The 23,803-nt window shown below is 38.2% G+C and overlaps 2 protein-coding genes across 4 annotated transcripts in view; one reads left to right on the top strand and one right to left on the bottom strand.

The window, feature by feature from the left end:
* The window catches only part of RPRD1A (regulation of nuclear pre-mRNA domain containing 1A), a 78,416-nt gene that overhangs the window by 3,852 nt on the left and 50,761 nt on the right, over nt 1-23,803 (top strand). The window lies entirely within an intron of this gene.
* On the bottom strand, nt 1,575-2,047 carry LOC735805 (eukaryotic translation initiation factor 1-like). Its single transcript, XM_054672066.2, has one exon. The coding sequence runs from the start codon at nt 2,001-2,003 to the stop codon at nt 1,707-1,709; it is 297 nt and encodes a 98-aa protein (XP_054528041.1). The 5' UTR covers nt 2,004-2,047; the 3' UTR covers nt 1,575-1,706.

Genomic DNA, 23,803 nt, shown 5'->3' with positions numbered 1-23,803 from the left:
GACAGATGACTGCTTTTGCAGGGTGTAGCCTTTGTGTCCTTCCCCTTTCCTGCAGTTTTGCTCATCAACTTCAGGATTCTCATCTCCTGTAGTTTAATGATAATGGCAATCAGTTACTGAGTACCAGACATTCTTTTAGTTATTTTACCATATCTTGAATCACATTATTTCTGCAGAATAATTATGAAAGGAATCGATCAATCTTGAAAGTATATTACAACAAACTAAAGAAAATTAGTTGAACATTTTGTGTTAAGCTAGGCATTCTTTAGTTTCTCAAAGTGTGTAAAGACAAAAATGTGAGAGTGGGAGAAGCTACTGTTTAAAATAAAAGAATGAGCTGGGTACTGTGGCTCATGCCTGTAATCCCAGCACTTTAGGAGGCTGAGGGAGGTGGGTTGCCGGAGCTCAGGTGTTCGAGACCAGCCTGGTCAACATGGCAAAACCCTGTCTCTACAGAAAATACCAAAATTAGCTGGGCATGATGGCGCGGGCCTAAGCTACTCAGGAGGCTGAGGTTGGGGGATCACTTGAGCCCAAGAGGTTTAGGCTGCAGTGAGCCAAGTGCGCCACTGCACTCCAACCTGGGCGACAGAGCAAGGCCCTGTCTCAGAAAACAAACAAACAAAAAAATATAAGAATGAATAAGTAAAATTATATATGTTAGATAATGGTAGCCATTCAGTTATGAAGGTTTCCCTTCTTTTCCTACCTTCCTTATCTTTGTCTCCTTTAAAGAAAGAGTTTCTGTTTGGAGGGATAAACCTCAAGGCCTTTGTGAAGACCAAAATGGCATACAATTTTCCTGATAAATGCAGTAAAGTGTAACCAAAAATGTAAGTGACCATTTTGTTACTTCTTTATTAAGATGTAATTCACATACCACACCTTTTATCCATTCAAAGTATACTATTCAGTGGTTTTTAATATGTTTATAGAATTGTAAAGCTACCACCAGTTTTAGAACATTTTTATTACCCAGAAAGAAACTCCATGCCATTTAGCTGTTGTCCCCAGTCCCCCATCTCTCCCAACCCTAGGCATCTGCTAATTTACTTTGCCTCTATAGATTGGACTATTTTTACCATTTCATATGAATAGAATTATATAGTATGTGGTCTTTTGCGTGTTTTCCATCCATGCTATAACATGGATGAGCCTGGAAAACATGCTAATTAAAAGAAGCCAGTTGCAAAAGACCACTTACTGTCCTTCAGTCCTTTTTATGGCCGAATAATATTCTATTGTATGAATTTAGCCATTCATCAGTTGATAGACGTTCGAGTTGTTTCCGCTTTTTGGCTATTATAAATAATGCTGCTGTGAGCACTCCTGTACAAGTTTTTTTTTTTTGTGGATATGTTTTCATCTTGGATATTTACTGAGGAGTGGAATTTCTGGGTCATATGGGAATCCTATGTTCAACCTTTTGAGGATCCACCAGGCTATTTTCCACAGTGGGTACATGTTTTTTTTTTTTTTTTTTTGGCTCTTTTCAGTTTATTGCATGAAGGAGTTACACTAGTCCAAGTTAAAAGCGGACCCCAAATGGTTACATTATACAAGCTGTGAGGTTTTTAAACTTGTGACAAGGGACAGAAGGGAAATTCTACTCATTGCAAGGAAATCCTCACTTAAGCTTCAGTGAGCCACAAGCACTTAAAACCCATGAACCTTCAGCTGATCGTCCTTAGCCAGTCCAATCTCTACGAGGAACTGGCATATATGTTCTTGCGTTGGTCACCCTGTAGCTGAATTACTTCTCCATATTCCGGATGCTCAATTACAGTACCATTGCAGGCAAACTTTTTCTTAAACGCCTTCACTAGTTTCTTTTTATCGTAATCATCAGCGATCCCTTGGACAGTAGTAAGGGTCTTCCTGCCGTTTCTCTGTTGAATTCTTATATGGATATAATCCTCAGTGCCAGCAGGAAGCAGGTCATCACCCTTACTTGCATCAGCAAAGGAGTCGAAAGAGTGGAGGTTCTGGATAGCGGACATACGATACGATTCCTTTTCCTCGGTGGAAACGCGCAGGCGGCGGCGGCGGTGGCGGGAGAAGGCGGGCAGGGGGGAACGGAACGTCGGGAAGCGAGGGGGCTCAAGGGGGAGGCTGCTGAGTCCTCGGCGGCGGCTCAGTGACTGGGGCCTGGTACATGTTTTTAAAATACATTCCTACCAGCAGTGTATGAGGGTCCAGTTTTTCTACATCCTTGCTAATATTTGTTATCTGTCTTTTTGATTACAGCTGTCCTAGTGGGTATGAAGTGGTACCTCATGATTTTGATATGCATTTCCCAGATGACTAATGACACTGAGCCTATTTTCATTTACTTATTGGCCATTTGTTGTCTGGAGAAATGTCTATTCTACCTATTTTAAAATTTGTCTTTTTATGATTGAGTTGTAAGTGTTCCCAATGTATTCTAGGTACAAGTATTGTATTAGATTCATACCACAAATATTTTCTTCCATTCAGTGGGTTGTCTTTTTACTTTCTTAATAGTGTCCTTTGAAGGTGACTGTTTTAAACTGTAAATGTCTCAGTCAATACTAGGCTAAATTTTAAAACTTAATATACATCATTAATTTATATTCATTTCTGTAGAAATATTGACCATGAACATACCTGAACTTAGAAACCAACACTAACATTTGGGCTCTTTTCTACACACACTCGCTGAAAGATCTCTGTAAGAGCTGTAGAAAACAAGATGGATAGGAGGAAATTCTTTGTAGTTGGTGAAGGTCACTGCCTTCCCTAGTCTAGTGATTGTATCCTTTGTACCAGCCTCTTTTATGTTATATTGGTGTCTTAACAAAACTGTAAGTGCCTCAACCGCTTAAAGTATGTTAACTCATCCTGTATTTATTGATTGTGTATTACAATGGTAAAGAAAACAAAGGGAAAACAGTTTATCCCTGCCCTCAGAATTTATAGTCTTGTGGTAAGGGCAACCAATAAACAAAAAATTTTAAATATAAATTTTGTGTTTAGTTCTTTGAAGGAGGAAATCTTTAGTTAGAGGGAAATCATCTCTGCAAGGTGACGTTTAATAAAAGACCTCTTTGAACAAGTTGCGGGGGTAGGGGGGCTTGGGCCTGCAGCCACTGGGAATATGTGAAAGTGCTGAGGTGATACATAGCTTTGGATGCAAAGAGCCAAACCTGGAAATGGTCAGCCTTTGAATGCCTGTTAACTTTGTTTCCTAAATTTTTTTTTTATGAGACAGTGTCTCACTATGTTGCCGAGGCTGCTCTTGAACTCTTGGGCTCAGGTGATCTTCCTGCCTCAGCATCCCGAGTAGCTGGGACTACAGGTGCACACTACCATGCTGGGCTTATTTTTTCTAGGGTTGGCAACAATTAAAATAATACATTATTTAAGGTTTAGATTTTCCTCCTATTTGTAATCATTTGTTGAAATCAGCACTTTTTCAATAAGCTATGTTAGATATCTTTCAGGGAACTAATTACCATTTTATATTGTATTATAGGTTGGGGGGTTACATATTGGTTGTGAAGTAGATAGTGGGCTCCTTCAGGTTGTTTACCTATTTCAATTTTTAGCTCCCCAGCATACTGCGTTTGATGAAAGTTTTTAAATATTCGTTGAATTAACATTCGTATTCACTAATACGGCTTAAACTTGTAAGATGTGCTAAAATAAGTACTGTATATTCTTGGCTGTTCTTATTAATTTGGTTTTAGCAAAATGGAGAAGTGAAAGAACATTTTTCTTTTTTATTTTTTTTGAGACAGAGTCTTGCTTTGTTACCCAGGCTGGAGTGCAGTGGCGCGATCTCGGTTCACTGCAACCTCCATCTTCCCGGGTTCATGCCATTCTCCTGTCTCAGCCTCCCAAGTAGCTGGGACTTTAGGCGCCCGCCATCACGCCTGGCTAATTTTTTTGTATTATTAGTAGAGATGGGGGTTTCACCATGTTAGTCGGGATGGTCTCGATCTCCTGACCTTGTGATCCGCCCACTTCGGCCTCCCAAAGTGCTGGGATTACAAGCGCGAGCCACCACACCCGGCCAAAAGAACATTTTTCATTTGCTTTAAAAATATATAGCAACATAAATCCTAAAAATGAAGAGAGTCTGTTTTAAATTGACAGTTCAGTGGCTTTTATATTGTCTGATACTGTTACTTGTTTCTCTTTCAGAGTTAGAATTGAAAAAGTAAGTAGACAATGCTTGCACCTTCTAAGTGATTATATTTAAGAGGATTAATGTTGTCAAACTGACATGGTGACTCCCATGTAGTCATCTTGCAGCTTCAATAGTTATAGTCTTTCTTAACACTTAAAAAAACTTAATTTCTTCAGATATCAAATATTGAGCCAGTATTTATTTCCGTGATCATTTCACTTTTTTAGAAGCCATTTGTTTGAATCAGGATCCAAGTAAAGTTCATTTATTGCAATTGATTACTACGTAAATAAAGTTCCTTTACATCTATGGGTGCCATCTGTCTTTTATTTTAAATGTATTCTTTGAAAAAATCAAATTGGTTGTTCCAAAGAAATTCTTATTCTAGACCAGGAATTTCTCCTACTTTCTGGTTTGAAGATCTCTTTACTCTTAAAAACTGAAGATTCTAGATCTTTTGTTTATGTGGGTTATATCTATCGCTAGTTACTACAATGGAAATTAAAACACCTAAAAATTTATTTAATAATTATTTGTTTTAAAACTATAATACTAAATCGATTCATGTTAAATAATATTTTAAAAATTTTTAATTAAGGCCGGGTATGGTGGTGCATGCCTGTAATCCCAGCACTTTGGGAGACTGAGGCAGGCAGATCACATGAGGTCAGGAGTTTGAGACCAGCCTCGGCAACATGGCAAAACCATGTCAGTACTAAAAATTTAAAAATTAGCCGGACGTGGTGGTGCACATCTGTAATCCCAGCTACTTGGGAGGCTGAGGCACAAGAATCACTTGAACCCGGGAGGCGGAGGTGTTGCAGTGAGCTGAGATTACTCCAAACCTGGGCGACAGACTGTATCTCAAAAAAAAAAAAAACGATTTTTAAAATTACAAATGGACACATTGTAATTGTATGTATTTATGGGATACAGTTTGATGTTTTGATAGATGTATATGTTGGTCTAATGATCAAATAAGGGTAGTTAGTATCCATTACCTCATGCAATTATCGTAACATAACATTTTTAATGAAAACCAGTTATATTTGCTAAAAAATACCAGGGAAAGGAGTGATTATTTTATATTTTTTCAGATCTTTATAAGATCTCTCTTAATAGAAGCCTGCTGAATTCTCGTGTCTTTTTCTGCATTCAGTCTTGCTGTATCACATGACCTCTGCAAAACAACACTGTACGCTTGTGAGAGAATGAGAGTGAAAAAAGGCAAATAATAGATGAGCATTCTTGTGAAAGTAGTTCTGACTTAATGGACCCCATGAAAGTGTCTTGACCCCCTGGAATCCACAGACTGTTGGCTGAGAAGTGGACCATTTTCTGAATATTGATAATTAGATCAAGAGACTAGGATACATTGCTTTGCCTTAAGCAGACATATCCCTCTAAAATATTAATTCCCCAGAAAAGCAGAAACTGAATTTATAAAATTTCCCTTTGGCCTGTAACGTAATTTTATTTAGGTTCTCTTTCCTGTGACGTTAAGGTTTTTTAAAAAAAGATGTTGATGTGATGTTTTTACAGCTGATTCAACAAATTATCTCTAAATTTCTTATAAAAATAAAAGTGAGTTCCTACATTAAACAAACATAATCTGTAATTTTACAGGCTTTTTTTCTTGATAAAATAAATTTTTCATTCAAAATGTACAAGTAGAAGTTTCTTCTGTTGGTTTTCTGGCCAGGTGCAGTGGCTCATGCCTGTAATCCCAGCCAGCACTTTGGGAGGCTGAGGCGGGTGGATTGTTTGAGGCCAGGAGTTTGAGACCAGCCTGGGTGACGTGGCAAAACCCTGTCTGTACTAAAAATACAAAAATTAACGGGGTGTGGTGGTGCATGACTGTAGTCCCAGCTACCTAGTAGGCTGAGGTAGGAGGATTGCTTAGAGTCTGGAGGCAGAGGTTGCAGTGAGCCATGATCTGGCCAGTGCAGTCTGGCCTGGGCAACAGAGTGAGACCCTGTCACAAAAAATACAAGAAGTTTCTTCTATTAGTTTTCTTTATTCAAGAAATACTTGTTGACCTCTCCTTACTGTCTTAGTGAACAAGGATGATTGAGCAGATAAAGGGACATACAGCTGTGTTCATGGAGCTTACATATCAGCCAGGCAAGTGGACTTTGCTAAACTAGTAACTGCACAGTAATACAAAGGAGAAATGTAATTGGGAACCTATCCTAGTTTATGGAATCAGGGGAGGGTCCTTTGGTTTAAGATTTGAAGTATATGTAGAATTTACAAGGAGCTGTACCAAGAATATAGACATAGGTTTTAGCTGTTGTAATCATTTGAATGTGGTCTTATGTAGAACAGCATTATTTGACTTTTCAAATAGAACATTTCTGTTCATAAGTCCTTTCTGGAGGTAGACAGGATAATACACATTTAGATAAACTTTTATTTATAGGGTCTTACTCTCTCACCCAGGCTAGAGTGCAGTGGCATGATCTCAACTCACAGCAACCTCCGCCTCCTGGGCTTAAGCGATCCTCCCACTTCAGCCCCCTGAGTACTGGGACTATAGGTGCACACCACCATTCCTGGCTAATAATTTTTTTTGTATTTTTTGTAGAGACCATGTTTGCCATATTGCCCAGGCTGGTCTCAAACTCCTGGGCTCAAGTGATCCTCCCGTTTTGGCCTCCAAAGTGCTGGGATTACAGGCATGAGCCATGGAGCCTGGGCTAGATAAACGTTTAGTGTTTTATGTCTGAAAATAAGTGACTTAAGGTGTGTGTGTGTGTGTGTGTGTGTGTGTGTGTGATAGATACATACGTTTGTTGTTGTTGTTCTTGTTTTTTGAGAGACAGGGTTTGGCTCTGTTGCTCAGGCTGGAGTGTGGTGGCTGATCAAGGCCCACTGCAGCCCCAACCTCCCAGGCTCAATCAATCCTCCTGGGTAGCTAGGACCACAGGTGCATGCTACCATGACTGGCTGATTTTTTTGTTTTTTTTTGTAGAAACAGGGTCTAGCTGTGTTGCTGAGGCTGGTCTCGAACTCCTGGGCTCAGATGATCCTCCTGTCTTGGCCTCCCAACGTGCTGGGATTATAGGTGTCAGCATCGTGCCTCACCTTTTTAATTTATTTTTGTTTGTTAAAATGTATTAAGAGGATTATACAGAAAAAAGAAAAATAGAAGGACTATAATGATGAATTATTTATTTAGTCACCTTGCTGTCATCTGAGCTTTTTGGTCATTTTGGTTCTCTTGCATAACTCGTGGCTGTTCTAAGGTGCCTGTTCCTCTTGTTCTCCTTTTTATAGCTTTTTCTTCTTTGTATCTGTAATAACTGGTAATTTTTTTTTAACAAAATGGTTTACCATACTTATGTTGAATGCTTGGATTTTCCAGGTGTATTTCTAAAAATACTTATTTAGTAGGTAATATGCACATAATATGAAATTTAAAAGGCAAAAAAGGCTGGGCGTGGTGGCTCACACCTGTAATCCCAGCACTTTGGGAGGCCGAAGTGGGCAGATCACTTGAGGTCAGGAGTTCAAGACCAGCCTAGCCAACATGGTGAAACCCTGTCTCTGCTGAAAATACAAAATTTAGCTGGGTGTGGTGGCAGGCATCTGTAATCCCAGCTACTTGGGAGGCTGAGGCAGGAGAATCGCTTGAACCTGGGAGGTGGAGGTTGCAGTGAGAGGAGATTGTGCCACTGCATTCTAGCCTGGGAGACAAAGCAAGACTCCCATCTCAAAAAAAAAAAAAAAACAAAAAAAAAACAAAAACAAAAACCCAAAAGGCTGTAAAGAATGTTATATGGGTTCTTTCCATTCCTATTCCCTCCTTAACCATTTCTCTACCCAGAATCAGTCTGTTAACAGTTTAATGGCATTGCTTCATTTTAAAAAATGATTGCATTGTATTTCATTTTATGGATGCGCCAAAATTTACATAATTGTTATTCTGTTGATGAACGTTTAGGATGTCAGTTTTTTCTATTAACATTTTTCTATTAAAATTTATAAATTTATGTTAGTAAATATTCTAGTATTTTCTTAATGGTTTCAGGTGATGATTTAAGAGACCTTGATAGAAGTGCTAGGCATTAGTGTATCACACAATTTTGTGAAAAGTTCTTTTTTACCTCTACCCATTTGAAATGCTACCTTAAGTTTTTCTGTGTATCTGGGTGTATTTTCACTCTCATTCTGTTGCATTGATCTGTCCACTCATGTAGCACTGTTACACTCTTTATTATGTTTTCATGTCTGATAGGACATCCACCCTCTCAGACATGCTTTTTTCCCTTCAGCAATTACTCTTCCCTGTTTCAGAGTTTTCTTGTGTATTCTTGTTTTCTCTGTATAAATTCTAGAATCAATTTGTTATTTATAAGAACAAATTTTTTGATATTTCTGGAATTATCACTTTAATTTGTTACAGTATCTGAAAGACTGTACGTCTTTATAATGGCAAATGTCAGGCTGAGAACTGTGCAGTGTTATTTTAAATGTGTATTTGTTTAAGTGATTTTCAGATGTCACTTCATGATGCTTTGTAAAAAATCTTCTAAAGAGTATCATGAAATGCACATTTAAGTTTGAAATAATTGTCTAACTTTGTGCTAAATGTATCTTACTTGATTCTCGTACAGGCTAATGGAAGTATTGAAGGATTAAGTCGCATTATGAAAAAAGACTTAAAACTGAAAACATCAATTAGTTTTTCTCTAAGTTGGGAAATGGTTTGTATTGATTGATTTTTGTGATGGCACACTTTGGTCCAGTTAAAGGAACATCATTTTGCTTCAGAGTACGGTTTAAAAATACCTTAGACATTTAATCTAGCAAATCATTTTTGTCAAGGACAGTATTTTTGCCAAACTCTCAAAAAATTTCACTTTTCTTAGTTGAATATCATGAGGTATTATCTTGAACAGCATTTGTGATGGTTAATTTTCTGTGTCAACTTGACTGGGCAACAGGATGTCCAGACATTCAGCCAGCCATTTCTGGATATGTGTGTGGAGGTGTTTTCTGGATGAGATGAACATTTAAATCAGACTAAGAAAAACAGATGCCCTCCCTAGTGTAAGTATGCCTTATCCAGCCAGTTGAAGACATAAATAGAACGAAAAGGTTGATTCTTCAGTGAATAAGAGAGAACTTCTGCTGACTGCCTTTGAGCTGGGACTTTTTTTTTTCTTTCTTTCTTTTTTTCTCCTGCCTTTGGACTCAGAAACTGAAGTATTGGCTGCTCTTCCAGGTCTCCAGTTTGCCAGCCTTCAGACTGGAACTTCACCATTGGTAGTCCTGGTTCTAAGGCCTTTGGACTTGGACTGGAACTACTTCATTGGCTCCCCTGGGTCTCTAGGCTGTCCTGCAGTCTGAAATGCAGATCGTGGGACTTGTCAGCCTCCAGATTTCCCATGGCCAATTCCTTATTATCAGTCAATATTTCTCTCTCTCTCTCTCTGTCCTATTGGTTCTATTTCTTTGGAGATCCCCAAGTAAAAGTAATCTGAGCACTTCATCTAGATTTACTAACATTTTATTTATTTATTTACTTACTTATTTTGAGATGGAGTCTTGCTCTGTTGCCCAGGCTGGAGTGCAGTGGCGTGACCTCTGCTCACTGCAACCTCTGCCTCCCTGGTTCGTGATTCTCCTGCCTCAGCCTCCCGAGTAGCTGGGATTACACGTGCCCACCACTACATCTGGCTAATTTTTTTCTATTTTTAGTAGAGATGGGGTTTCATCATGTTGGCCAGGTTGGTCTTGAACTCGTGACCTCAAGTGATCTGCCTGTCTCGGCCTCCCAAGGTGCTGGGATTACAGGCATGTGCCACCATGCTCGGCCATAGATTTACTAGCATTTAATCGGTAAATCAATCAGTGTGGGTGTATAATTTGATGCTTTAGATGGTGTTTTTACTTTCTGTCATAAATATGCTGATGATTTGATGATCTTTTTTTGTAGCCCCAGTCTCAGTGTCACTGAATGGCATTTCCTAAACATCCCAAACTTACTGTGCACATAAGCCCTTTTTTGTCATCTTCCCCCATTCCCATTCCTCTTCCCTGTTGCTCTGCCTTTCCTATTTCAGTGAACGGCATTACTAATCTTCTAGTTGCCTATGCTCAGAACTTCAAGATTGTTTCAACCCCTTCCTTCATAGTTTTCTCACCTTCAGCTTTTTTTGTTGTTGTTTTTGGCAGCATCTCCCTTTTCCTTTTTCACCCCACTGCCTAGGTTCTCATATTTACTAACATTCTTGTAGTAGCCTCCCAGCGGATCTCCTGTGTCTAATCTCATTTACCTACTAGCTGTCCTCCTTACTCATGTTAACGTAGAATTAGTATATGACCCAGTAATTTCACTCCTAGGTATATGTTTACGAGACTTGAAAACAGATATTCAAACAAATACTTTATAAGAATTCTCATAATAGGACAGTTGATAGTGACCAAACGATTGAAACAACCTGCATGTTCATCAGCAGATGAATGGATAAACAAATATATCCATTCCAGCATATATCCACACGCTGGAATATTATATTCAGCTATAAAAAGGAATGAAGTACTGATACATTCTACAGTGTGGAGCAACCTCAGAAACATGCAAAGCAGAAGGCGGCAGACACAAAAAGTCACATATTTTCATGTAATTCCATAATATATGAAATATATAGAATAGGTAAATCCATAATACTCCAGGGGGCTACAGTGAAGAGAGGAATGAGGAATAACTACTTAATGGGTGTGGGCTTGTCTTTGGAGGTGCTGAAAATATTTTGGAACTAGATGGAGGCAATGGTTACATAACCTTACAAATGCTCTAAAACCCCCTGAATTGTGTGCTTTAAAGTGGCTAAATTTATGGTATGTGAGATTCATTTCAGTTTTATAAATGATGTAAGTATCTTGTACTTTAATGTGTCTGTGTGCTTTTATATACTTTTTCTTTTCTCTATTTCTCCTCTATCCCCTAGTCTCCAGACTCTCATGACAACTCCTCTCTGCAGGTTTTTATAGTCTCTCCTGGGAAGAATTAATTGTTCACCCACCAGTCATCCCTAGTTCTGTTTTTTGAGATGGATTCTTTAAAACTTTTTTTTTAATTTAAACTTTAAAAATTTAAATTTATAATTTCAGTTAACATCTTAAATTTGAATTGAGGTTGGGTGTGGTGGCTCACATCTGTAATCCCAGCACTTTGGGAGGCCGAGGCAGGCAGATCACGAGGTCAGGAGCTCAAGACCAGCCTCGCCAACATGGTAAGACCCAGTCTCTACTAAAGATACAAAAAATTAGCGAGGTGTGGTGGCACATGCCTGTAATCCCAGCTACTCAGGAGGCTGAGGAAGGAGAATCGCTTGAGCTCGGGAGGTGGAGGTTGCAGTGAGCTGAGATCGTGTGATTGCACTCCACCCTGGGTGACAGGGCAAGATTCCATCCCCCCCAAAAATAAATGAATTGATACCAACTTATCTTCAATAGCATACAAAAACTCTGTTCTTCTATAGCCCTGTCCTCCTTTTATGTTATCACAAAGTACATCTTTATATGTTGTGTGCCATTTGATAAAACATGTTTTTTGCATTTGATTTTTAAATCACATAGGAAACAAAAAGAGAAGTGACAAACTAAAGATACAACAATATCGGCTTTTATATTTACTTAGGGAGTTACCTTTACTGATGTTCGTTATTTCTTATGGCTTCTAGTTACTATCTATCTAGTATCCTTTAATTTCATCCTGAAGGACTGTCTTTAGGATTTCTTGTAGGTCAGGTTTACTAGTAACAAACTCTGTCAGCTTTTGTTTAGCTTGAAATGTCTTAATTTCTCCTTTAGTTTTGAAGGATTGTTTTGCTAAGTATAAAAGCTTTGTTGACAGTTTTGTTTTTTTTTTCTGTTAGGATGTTAAATACATTGTCTCACTGTTTTCTGGTCTCGTGGTTTCTGATGAGAAATTGGGTTTTAATCTTACTGAGACTCCCTTCTTGATGCTTTCAAGATTCTCGTTGTCTTTGTTTTTGACTGATTATAATGTGTCTTAGTGTGGGTTTGAGTTTATCTTGCTTGAAGTTTGTTAAGCTTTTTGGATTTGTAGATTCACGTCTTTCTTCAAGTTTTGGAGTTTTCAGTCATTAGTTAATCATGTATCATTTCTTCATCCCTCTCTCTTGCTTTTCTTTTTGTAACTTCATCATGCATTTGTTAACTGGCACATCCCTTAGGCTGTGTTCAGTTTTCTTCATTCTTTTTCTTTCTGCTCCCCAGACTCAATAATTTTAATTGTCTTCAAATTCACTAATTTTCCCTACTTTGACATTATCCATGGTGTCATGTACTTTTAACTGTTGTTATTATAGCATTTATCTATAATAATGTGTTGAATTTCTTATTATTGGAGGACTGAACTTACTTCTTTATTCCCTCAGAACCTAGCATACAATAGACACAATAACTATGTGTTGAATGAGTTACTGAATGAATGTTGAAAAGTGTGTAGAATCTGAGGGTTTTAGAATTGGAAAGGGTATTAGAGAATATTTGTTTTTTTCTTTTAGAACTAGTGTATGATTTAGGAACTTCTGGTATCTTGAGCCAAATAATGAACCCCCAGTTATATTTTCTTGGTTGAGAAAGACCTGAAAAATTTCCAGCCTTTTTAGTCTATTGTATTGTTCCACCCTTTTCATACTTAACCCTTTTTAGAGCAGTAGTCTTTAAAGTATGGTCAACAGACCCCGGTGGATCACCAAGACCCTTTTAGGGGGGTTATATGGGTCCAAAAGGTCAAAATGATTTTGATACTACTACTTAGGCTTTTTTGTCCTTACTTGCTATATTGACGCATGTCTTGATGATATAAAAGCATAGGTGGGTGAAAACCAGTAGCACCTAATCATTAATTAAGGCAAATTGTACTAGTAATCATTGTATAGTTTTCCATTGAACAACATAGGTCTGACCTTTGTGGGTCCATGTATACATGAATTTTCTTCCTTACACAGCAAGACCACCAACTCCCTAAGTTTTGGGAGGGTCAAAAATTATATGCAGGTTTTTGATTGTGTGATGGGTTGGTGCCTGTAACACCTGTGTTATTCAAAAGTCAACTGTATTTTTAATGCCACACACCCACAGTTTAAAAAATCAGTTTTACCTAATGTGCACATTAAAAGCAGTAAAAAAAAAAAAAAGAAAAAAAAGAAAAGAAAAATTAATTCTGGTGTGGTAGCTCACACCTGTAATCCCAACACTTTTGGAAGCTGAGGTGGTTGGATTGCTTGAGCCCAGGAGTTTGAGACCAGCCTGGGCAGCATGGTGAAACCCTGTGTCTACAAAAAAAATATACAAAAATTAGCTGGTTGTGGTAGCGTGTGCCTGTAGTTTCAGCTACTCCCTAATGACTAATAATGGTGAGCATAGTTTCATGTACTTACTGACTATCTGTATATCTTTTTTGGATAAATGTCTATTCAAGCAGTTTGCCTGTTTTGAATTGAGTTGTTTTTTGTTGAATTGTAGTTTTTTTTTTTATGTATATTCTGGCTATTAGTCTCTTAGAAGTTTAATGATTTGCAAGCCATATATGACACACATCTTGATGATACAAAAGCAAAGGCGGGTGAAAACCAGTGGCACCTAATCATTAATTAAGGCAAACTGTACTTGTAATCATTGCACAGTTTTCCATTGAACAACATACTCTGAGGTTGGAGGATCCCCAACTCAGGAGGTTGAGGCTGTGGTGAGCCATGACTGTGCCACTGCACTCCCGCCTGGGTGACAGAGTGAGACCCTGTTTTGTTTTTTTTATAAATATATATAACAGAATTTACAATTTCAACCTTTTTTCTTGTACAGTTCAGTGGCATTAAGTACATTCAGTTGTGTAGCACTCATCATTATCTCCAGAACTTTTTTCCATTTTCCCAAACTGAAACTTTGTATCCATTAAACATTAACTCCCCATTTTCTTCTCCCTCAACAACCCTTTTATTTTCTGTCTCTATGCACATCAAAAGCACAAGCAGATACCACTTCATATCCATTAGAATGGCTATTATCAAAAAACAGAAAATAACAAATGTTAGTGAGGATGTCAAAACAAGTAAGAACCCTGGCACATTGCTGGCCAGAATATAAAATGGTGCAGCTGCTATAGAAAACTATATGGCAGTTTCTAAAAAATTTAAACATACTATTACCATGATTTAGCAATTCCACCTGAGTATAAACTCCTAAAGAATAAAGCCGGGACTCAAACAGATATATGCACACCCATAATTCCAATGTTCCACAGCAGCATTATTCACAACAGCCAAAAGGTGAAAGCAACCCAAGTGTCCAACAACAGATAAATGAATAAACATAATGTAGTGTATACATACAGTGGAATCATTCAGCCTTAAAAAGAAAGGATATTCTGACACATGCTACAACACAGATGTACCTCAAAAACATTATGCTAAGTGAATTAAACTAGTCACAAAAGAACAAATTGTATGATTCTACTTATATGAGACACCTAGAGTAGTCACATTCATAGGTCTGACCTTTGTGGGTCCATGTATACATGAATTTTCTTCCTTACGCAGCAAGACCACCAACTCCCTGAGTTTTTTGGCGGGGGGGGGTGGGGTCAAAAATTATATGCAGGTTTTTGATTGTATGATGGGTTGGTGCCTGTAACACCTGTGTTATTCAAAAGTCAACTGTATTTTTAATGCCACACACAGTTTAAAAAAGAAATTAGTTTTTCCTAATGTGCACGTTGAAAGTAGTAAAAATGGCCAATTTTGTTAAATCTTGATGCTTGAGTACATTTTTGTGTGTGTGCATTTTTTCCTTGTGGTAAAAATAATCCATGGCAGGACATGGTGGCTCACGCCTGTAATCCCAGCACTTTGGGAGGCCGAGAGAGGTGGGTGGATCACCTGAGGTCAGGAGTTTGAGACCAGCCTAGCCAACGTGGCGGAACCCTGTCTCTACTAAAAATTCAAAAATTAGCTGGCAGTGGTGGCGCACGCCTGTAATCACAGCTACTTGGGAGGCTGAGGCAGGAGAACCACTTGAACCTGGGAGGCGAAGGTTGCAGTGAGCTGAGATCTTGCCACTGCACTCCAGCCTGCACAATTCAGCTCTTGCTGAACGCACTTATTAGCTGTAAACGTTTTTTTTTCATAAATTCCTTGGGGTTTGCTATGCAGATAATCATGTCGTCTGCAAATAAGGACAGTTTTATTTCTTCATTTATAATTTTTTCTATTTTATTTCCTTTTCTTGCCCTATTGTACTTGCTAGAATTTCCAGCACCATGTGTAATAAGACTGATGAGAATAAACAGTTATTGCCTTGTTCCTGATCAACATTCGATCTTTCTCCATTAGATGTAATGTTAGCTGTGGGGGTTTTTTTTCTTTTTTTTTTTTAGGTGCTTTTTATCAAGTTGAGGAAATTCTCTATTCTTGATTTCTGAGGGATTTTATCATGAATGATTATTGAATTTTGTCAGAAGCCTCTTCTGCATTAATTGATTTGACCATGCAGTTTTTCTTTTTAGCCTGTTAATATGGTGCATCACATTGAGGTTCTAATCTTGAACTAGCTTTGCATTCCTGGAATAAATTACACTTATCTGTGTTGTATAATTCTTTTTATATATTGCTGAATTTTATTCACTAATATTTTGTTAAGAATGTTTACATTTGGCCGGGTGCGGTGGCTCACGCCTGTAATCCCAGCACTTTGGGAGGCTCAGATGGGTGGATCACCTGAGGTTGGGAGTTTGAGACCCACCTGACCAACATTGAGAAACCCCATCTCTACTAAAAATACAAAATTAGTCAGGTGTGGTGGCGCATGCCTGTAATCCTAGCTACTTGGGAGGCTGAGGCAGGAGAATTGCTTGAACCTGGGAGGTGGAGGTTGCGGTGAGCCCAGATGGCGCCATTGCACTCCAGCTTGGGCAAAAAGAGTGAAACTGTCTCAAAAAAACAAACAAAAAAAGGAATGGGTACATCTGTATTAATGAAGGCAGTTGGTCTACAGTTTTCCTTTTTTGGGTTCTGTGTCTGGTTTTGATATCAGAGTATCATAGCACTAACTTCATAAAATGAATTGAGATGTGTTCCCTCTTCTAGAAGAGTGTGTGTAGAATTTTAAAGATTCTTTAAATATTTGGTAAAAATCTCTGGTGGAAACCATCTGGACCTGGAGATTTCTTTTTGGGGAATTTTAAGATTGCAAACTCAATTTCCTTAATTGTTATAGGGCTATTCAAATTATCTGTTTCATATTGAGTGAGTTGTGGTAGCTTGTATTATTTGAGGAAGTGGTCCATTTAATCTAAGTTGTCAAATTTATATGCCTAGAGTTGTTCATAGTATTTCCTTTTTATCCTTTGGATGCCTGTAGGGTCTGTAGTGATATCCTGTTTTATTCCTGATATTGATAATTCTTGTCTTCCCTCTTGTTTCTTTGTCATGCTGGCTAGAGGCTTTTCAGTTGTATTGATCTTTTCAAATAACCAGTTCTTTGCTTCATTTATTTAATTTCTTCTGCATTTTTATGTTTTTGTTTTCATTGGTCTCTGCTCTAACCTTTATTATTTCATTCCTTTTACTTGCTTGGGTTAGTTTTGTTCTTCTTTTTCTAGATTCTTGAGGGGGGGAGCTTACTACAGATTATTGATTTGAGACTGTTTGTCTTTTTTCATGTGTACCTTTGGTGTTCAGAATTTCTCTCAGCACTGCTTTAGCTATGCCCCACAGATTTTTGTTATGTTGTATTTTCAACATATTTTATATGCTAGTTAAAGGATTTTTATGATGGCTGCTTGCTTTATTTATTTATTTATTTATTTATTTATTTATTTTGAGACAGGGTCTTGCTCTGTTGCCCAGGCTGGAGTATGGTGATGTGATCGCAGCTCACTGTAACCTCCAACCTCTGGGCTCAGGCGAGCCTCCTGAATAGCTGGGACTACAGGTATAAGCCACCATGCCTGTGTAATTTTTTAATTTTTATTTTTGTAGAGATGGGGTCTCACTATGTTGCCCAGCCTTGGTGGCTGCTTTAAAGTCTTTGTAAGATCATTTTTAACATCTCTACTTTGTGTTGGGATCTGTTGATGTTTTTTTCCCCATTCTGTTTCAGATCTTCCTGGTTCTTGATATGGGGTGATTTATTTTTTTTAGTAGATGCATGGATTTTGGGAGGTTATGTTATGAGACTCTAGGTTTTTTTTTTTGAGATGGGCTCTCACTGTCACCCAGGCTGAAGTGCGGTAGCACCATCGTGGCTCACTGCAGCCTTGATCTCCTAGGCTCAGCAGTCCTCCCACCTCAGCCTCCTGAATACCTGGGATTACAGGTGTGTGTCACCACGCCCGGCTGATTTTGTGTTTTTTTGTGTGTGTGAAGATGGGGTTTCACCATGTTGCCCCGGGCTGGCCTTGAACTCCTGACCTCAAGCAATCCACCCACCTCGGCCTCCGTGTAGTGCTGAGATTACAGGCATGTGCCACTGTGCTTAGCCAAGATGGTAGATTTTACTTAATCTTAACTTAACTGGGTTTCTCTGACACTGCCCCATCAGGAGAAGGAGGTACTCTGGTACTGTTGTGTGCAAGTAGAAGTTCTGGCTTTCCAGTAGGTCTCCACTGACACCGTGGGGAGGGGAGAAGGAGTATATGGTCCCATTATTGCTGTACCATGGTGAAAGTCCTGTTGTTCCACTAGGCCTCCTGTGATACAGCCCAGTAGGGAGTGTTTCTTTATTGCTGAGTGGGATTGGAAGTCCAGGTTCCCTACTTTGCTTTCTCTGACACTGCTCTGGTAGGGATGTTGGGCTCCACATTACAGTACTGTGAGGGTGGAAGTCTAGGCTTACCGTTTTCTTTGCTGGTATGGGTGTGGCAGAAGATTTTTTCGATGGTGTTTGGCTGGAGCAGAGCTGTTTTTGTGTAAAATGTTTTCCGTTTTGCTGTTTTAATAGAAAAATCATGACCTATATTAAAATTTTAATATAATCATAAAAGCTCTATCACACCTAAAAAAGTTAACTATGACTCTTGGTTATCTGAAGCCCAGTCCATGTTCAGTAGCCCAGATTTCCTCGAAAATGTCTGTATAGTTAGTTTTCAAAATAGAATCCAACAATGTCCACACATGACTTTTGATAAACAGGTCTCTTAAGTGCCCCCCCTTTTTTCCCATGCAGTTTATTTGTTGAGAAGACTGTGTCACATGGATTTTAGAATTTGTCTAATTTCATTTGGCTAATTCAGCCCTCATGATGTGATTCCCAAGGAATGTTTTATTGATTGTTGGTTGTGCATTTCTGTTGCATCACATTAGGAGACAAATAATGTCACATTATTCACTAATAATAGTTACTTAGACCCATCATTTCATCAGGTTGTAAAGTTGCGAATGTCTAATTCTTTCAGTCTTTCTGAATTTATTAGGTGTGATAGAGCTTTCAGTCTTTCTGGAAGAATTAGAAATTCTTCATTTACTATTTAGAATTCTCTAACGGTGGTTCTCAAAAGTATTGTTCCCAGGCTGCCAGCATCAGTATCACCTGAGAACTTACTGAAAAGGCAAATTCGTGAGTCCTTCCCCAGACAGAAACTATGTAAGCAGTGACCAGTACTCTGTTTTAACAAGCTTTCTTGGTGATTCCGAGGCACACTGGAATTTGAATACCTGTTCTACAAGAGCTTTCCTTCATCAGCCTTTGGTTATTCTGAAATACAGTACATATTAGGAAAAGCAGGGTAATTTTTTCCCTTTGTCAATTGAGTTAGTTTTTTTGCGACCTCTATTTTTTAATATATATTTTTATTTTTGAGACAGAGTATTGTTCTGTCACCCAGGATGGAGTGCAGTGGTGCGATCTTGGCTAACTGCAACCTCCACCTCCCAGGTTCAAGTGATTCTCATGCCTCAGCCTCCCGAGTAGCAGAGATTACAGGCATGCACCACCACGTCTGGCTAATTTCTGTATTTTTAGTAGAGACAGGGTTTCTTCATGTTGCCCAGGCTCATCTTGAACTCCTGGCCTCAAGTGATCCACCCACTTTGGCCTCCCAAAGTGCTGTGATTATAGGCATGAGCCACCATGCCTGACCTATTTTTTTTAAAAGTTATCATTTTGAACTCATGGATTTGTATATGTTTGTATTTCAGACTATCGTTTTTATTTTTGATGCCCTTTTGTCAGTGGCAGCCTCTTGGAAGATTGCTTGTGTCCTTTGGATACAATTGCAGTTTTTAAAATCACTTTTATCCTTTCTAGCGTGCCAAGATGTCCTTGGTACATTTTGTGCATTTCCTGCTTTTATTTGCCAGAGGACGTGAGACTTGACCTGCCTTTATTTATTTATTTTTTTATATTTTTTGATACCGAGTCTCGCCCTGTCGTCCAGGCTGGAGTGCGGTGGTGTCATCTTGGCTCACTGTAACCTCCACCTCCTGGGTTCAAGTGATTCTTGTGCCTCAGCCTCCTGAGTAGCTGGGATTACAGGTGTGCACCACCATGCCTGGCTAATTTTTGTATTTTTAGTAGAGATGGGGTTTCACCATGTTGGCCAGGCTGGTCTCAAACTCCTGTACTCTGGTGATCCACCCGCCTCTGCCTCCCAAAATGCTGGGATTACAGGTGTGAGCTTCTGTGCCCTGCTTTGATCTGCTTTTATTAATGAAATGTTTTTTAGGGACCACAGTGTGGGGCTTGAGAGTGCTGATTGATTTCACTGTAATTTACATTTAATTACAGTTTCCCTTTGAACAATATGGGTTTGAACTGCCCAGGTCCACTTCTGTGTGAATTTTTTTCAGTAAAAGTTACATGAGTGTGTCTGCCTTCCTTTCCACCTCCTTCACCCGTTCTGCCTTTGACACTCCTGAGACAGCAAGACCAACCGCTCCTCTTCCCCCTCTTCCTCCTTAGCCTATTCAACATTAAAATGACAAAGAGAAAACCTTTTTGATGAAAACACCTCCACTTAATAATGTTTCCTTTCTATGATTTTCTTAACATTTTCTTTTCTCTATCTTACTTTAGTGTCAGAATACAGTATATAGTTTATATAACATACAAAATATGTGTTATTTATGTTATCAGTAAAGTTTCTGCTCAGTGATAGTCTGTTAGTTAAGTTTTTTGGGAGTCAGAAGTTATACATGGGTTTTTTACTGCACAGGGCATTGGCCCCCTTTTCCCCCAGTTGTTGAAGGGTCAGCTGTACTTTAATAATTGTTTCATTGGTAAAATGAGGATAACTTACCTTGTAGGGTTGTTTTGAAGGTTAAATGAGATACATAATAAACTTAGAACAGTGCTCAGGTCATAAAAATTGTAGTCGATATTATTTCTTTCAATTTATTTGTAAAACAAAAAAGTTTCAGTCTCAATTTCATTCTAGAAGTGTAATGTGAATAAATGGGTATGGTGTATATTCTTCCATAACTGTTCCAGTTGACAGTGTATTTTATGGTGGTCTAATGGTCCAGGATGAAGTTTATTCTTCTCAGGACTTTCATAATTCATTTGTTGCATATACTGAAATTGAAGGTTTAAAAATTATTTTTTTCACAAAAATTTTTCAGGAATTTGCATTTCCTTTGGCCTTTTAGAATGGAAAAGATGTTCCTTTGCCTGGACCTGGGTGTTCTTTTGTTCTCCTTAACCAAGCATTGATACAGGAGAAGCCATGGATCATAAATGCACCTACAGGACAAAGTCAGTTGGTGGAGTACCAGGCCAGCACTATGCTGAAGCCTTTTTCAGCATGTAGGCTCAGATTAATCATGTAATATATAATTTATATGTTTCTCTTTTATAACTTAATTCTTCGTTGGTAACTCCCCTTCTTCCCCCCCCGATTCTTCTTGATCTTTCCCAAAGATATAACTATTGTTTACTGTGTTTGTGTGTGTGTGTAACTTAATACTATGTCTTTGATATTTTTCCATATCAATACATCAATCGCTTTCATTTTTGAACAGCTGCAGAATATTGTGTAGATTGTATGGATGTGCCATGGTTTATTCAGTTCTTTCTTGATGCTGTCATGAATATCCTTAATGAATTCTTTGTGCATTTATGAGAAATATATCCATAGGATAAATTCTTAGAAGTAAAATTTGCAAGGTGAAGAAGGTATGTGCATTTATGTTTTCTGATAGATATTGCCAAGTTGTTTTTCTGAGAGGTTGTATTAATTTATGATTTAACCACCAGTGTCTGAAGGTATCTGAATTTGGTCATCTTACCCATACTTTTGTCAATTTTAGTTGGTGTCAGACTTTAGTCTTAGTCACTCTAGTAGGTTGAAAATGGTAGTAGGTTTTAATTCTTTAACATTTGTGTTTCTTTGTACTTCCTGTGCACATGTCTTGACTGTTTTTCTATAGGTTATTGCTTTGTAAGAACTGTAGAGTGAAGGAAGGAAAATGAAAATAGTTGAACTTCAATACATTTAAAAAACGTACGAATAGAGTGCTAAGGAAGTTTGTCTTTCATAATCTGAATTAAAAATTGTTGAGGTTTCTGACAGCAGTGTAATTTTACATGTGTTCCCCTCTCTCTCTGCTGTGCTGGCTGAGGTTAATGATAAGAAACTAAGTTACTGGGACAAGTAATTGAAGCCACAGGTCTAGGCCAAAATGTATTCAGTAAATGTTGATCAAATTAGGAGCTAGCTGTTGGGTTTCATTCTGGTAGATTTGACAGTCATTGCTCTCAATGGAACTTAGTTTAGTTGTGAAGCACTACATGAAATAAAAATAATTATAGTTAGGGTAGATGTGCCATAGGAATAGTATGGAGTGCTATGAAAGCATCTCAGGGCTGCCTAACCTATGTGGGCTCGTTGGTCAGGGAAAACTGGAGGAACCCATTTAACTGAGGTCTGAAGTATGGTAGGAGTTGGGGAACTTGGAGGATAGTGTTGGAAAAGAGTAGTGTAAATGGTGGAGACCTCTTTGTTTAAGGCCTTTGGTTCATATTAAGGATTTTAAAATGCTGTTTGGAAAACAATAGAAAATCTTCAAAGGCTTGTAAGCAAGAATTGACAGGATCAATCCCTGCTGTGTAATTTGAAATGTGAACCTGAACTCTCCCAAGGAATAGGCTGCCAAATCTGAGACCTCCTGGCAGTAGTACAGGAATACATCACCTCTACCCACTTTTCACCCACCTCTGCTGTGGAGAAGCAGCCAGCTGTGTCTGACTGAACTCTTTGTCCTGTCTGGGACAGATAGAATCCATTGAAGAATCATCTGTTGATGATATGCTTTCTGTGGCAAAGATGTTGACTAACTTAAAGCAGTTTTTGGCTTACAACCACCTATCCATCCATAGGAACATGTCTTCCCCACAATGCCACAGGCGGAAGGAAAAGTCTTGAAGTTGTTAGAATCTATAGGTTTTGGAAACAGGTTCAGAAAAATACTCTCAGGATACAAGTCTACACAGCACAGACCTTTCATTTTTGCCTCAGAAAATGCTGATTTCCACAAATGTGTGTTTTTAATTTGTTTGTTGCACTACATTTTTAAAATGAATGCTTAGGTATAAAATTATCTCAGGGTTAAGGAACTGAATTAGATCTATCTCCATGCTTTTCTGAACTAAAAGAAACAGGATTTAGTTGAGAGAGAATCTAGTAAGTTGGAGATAGGCCTGCTGTGGGGAGAGTGATTACTGCAGTAGGACTTAAGATAGCATGAGGATACCAAAGGATTCGGAGAAAAGGGTTCTATAAGATGGAAGAGAAGTTTAGGGCCTTTTAAAAGCCATACATAAGAGGAAGTGCTGCATAATTAACTCCTTGGTTTCAGGAGAGATACGTGGGGATTATTAATGAAAAATTTTTATTATTTTTTAAAATGTTTATAAATGGAGCTGGTGTAGGTGATAATTGAGAAAACCTGAAGATTATCCAGAAAGTTAGGAACAGGTTCCTTTTGATTAATTGTTCTGGTATATTTGAGACTATGCAGAAAACCTTTCTTCAATTCTCATTTGAATTTCACTCAACTTCAAGAATACTTAATGTAGTAGTATTCTGCATTAAACTCTAATGTGGAATTCTTTTTTTCACCTGAAATTGAGCAGTGTTTCTAGTTCATTCTGAAAGACAATTACTGTAAAGAACTATTTAATTCTAGAAGGTGTAGTAAATATTTTCTTGTTAATTGCTTCCTTTTAGAGTGGAGGTGCAACAAATGAGAAATTCCAATTGGAGATTTTGTCAAACAGGAATTTACTGTAAGTGAATAAAAACACTTTTCTTCTATGTAAGTACCACTTGCCTAAAAAGCTTAGAAATTTTTAGGGATGATTAGATGTGGGCAAGGAGGTACTACATAGAAAAATGAAAGGCAAAATTCCTGTGATCACAACTCTAGTTTTGAATTCTTTCTTCTTTCCTTGCCTATTGCAGTATTCTTAGTGTTCAGTGTTACCTACTTCTAGATTTCCTAATGTACCTCAGGGTATCCCATTCGCCCCTGCTCCCAAATTAAAACTTCAGTACTTCTCTTTTTGTTTATAAAATGAAGCTGAAACAGTTGTTAGCTTGGTGTTTAGTTTAAATCTTCCCTTCTTTGCGGCTTTACACTTCATTATTCCCTCATATATAATGTACAATGC

Source organism: Pan troglodytes, chromosome 17 (genome assembly GCF_028858775.2).
Source record: "Pan troglodytes isolate AG18354 chromosome 17, NHGRI_mPanTro3-v2.0_pri, whole genome shotgun sequence".
NCBI classification, from domain to species: Eukaryota; Metazoa; Chordata; class Mammalia; order Primates; family Hominidae; genus Pan; species Pan troglodytes.
This window is presented reverse-complemented; position numbering and strand designations above follow the sequence as displayed.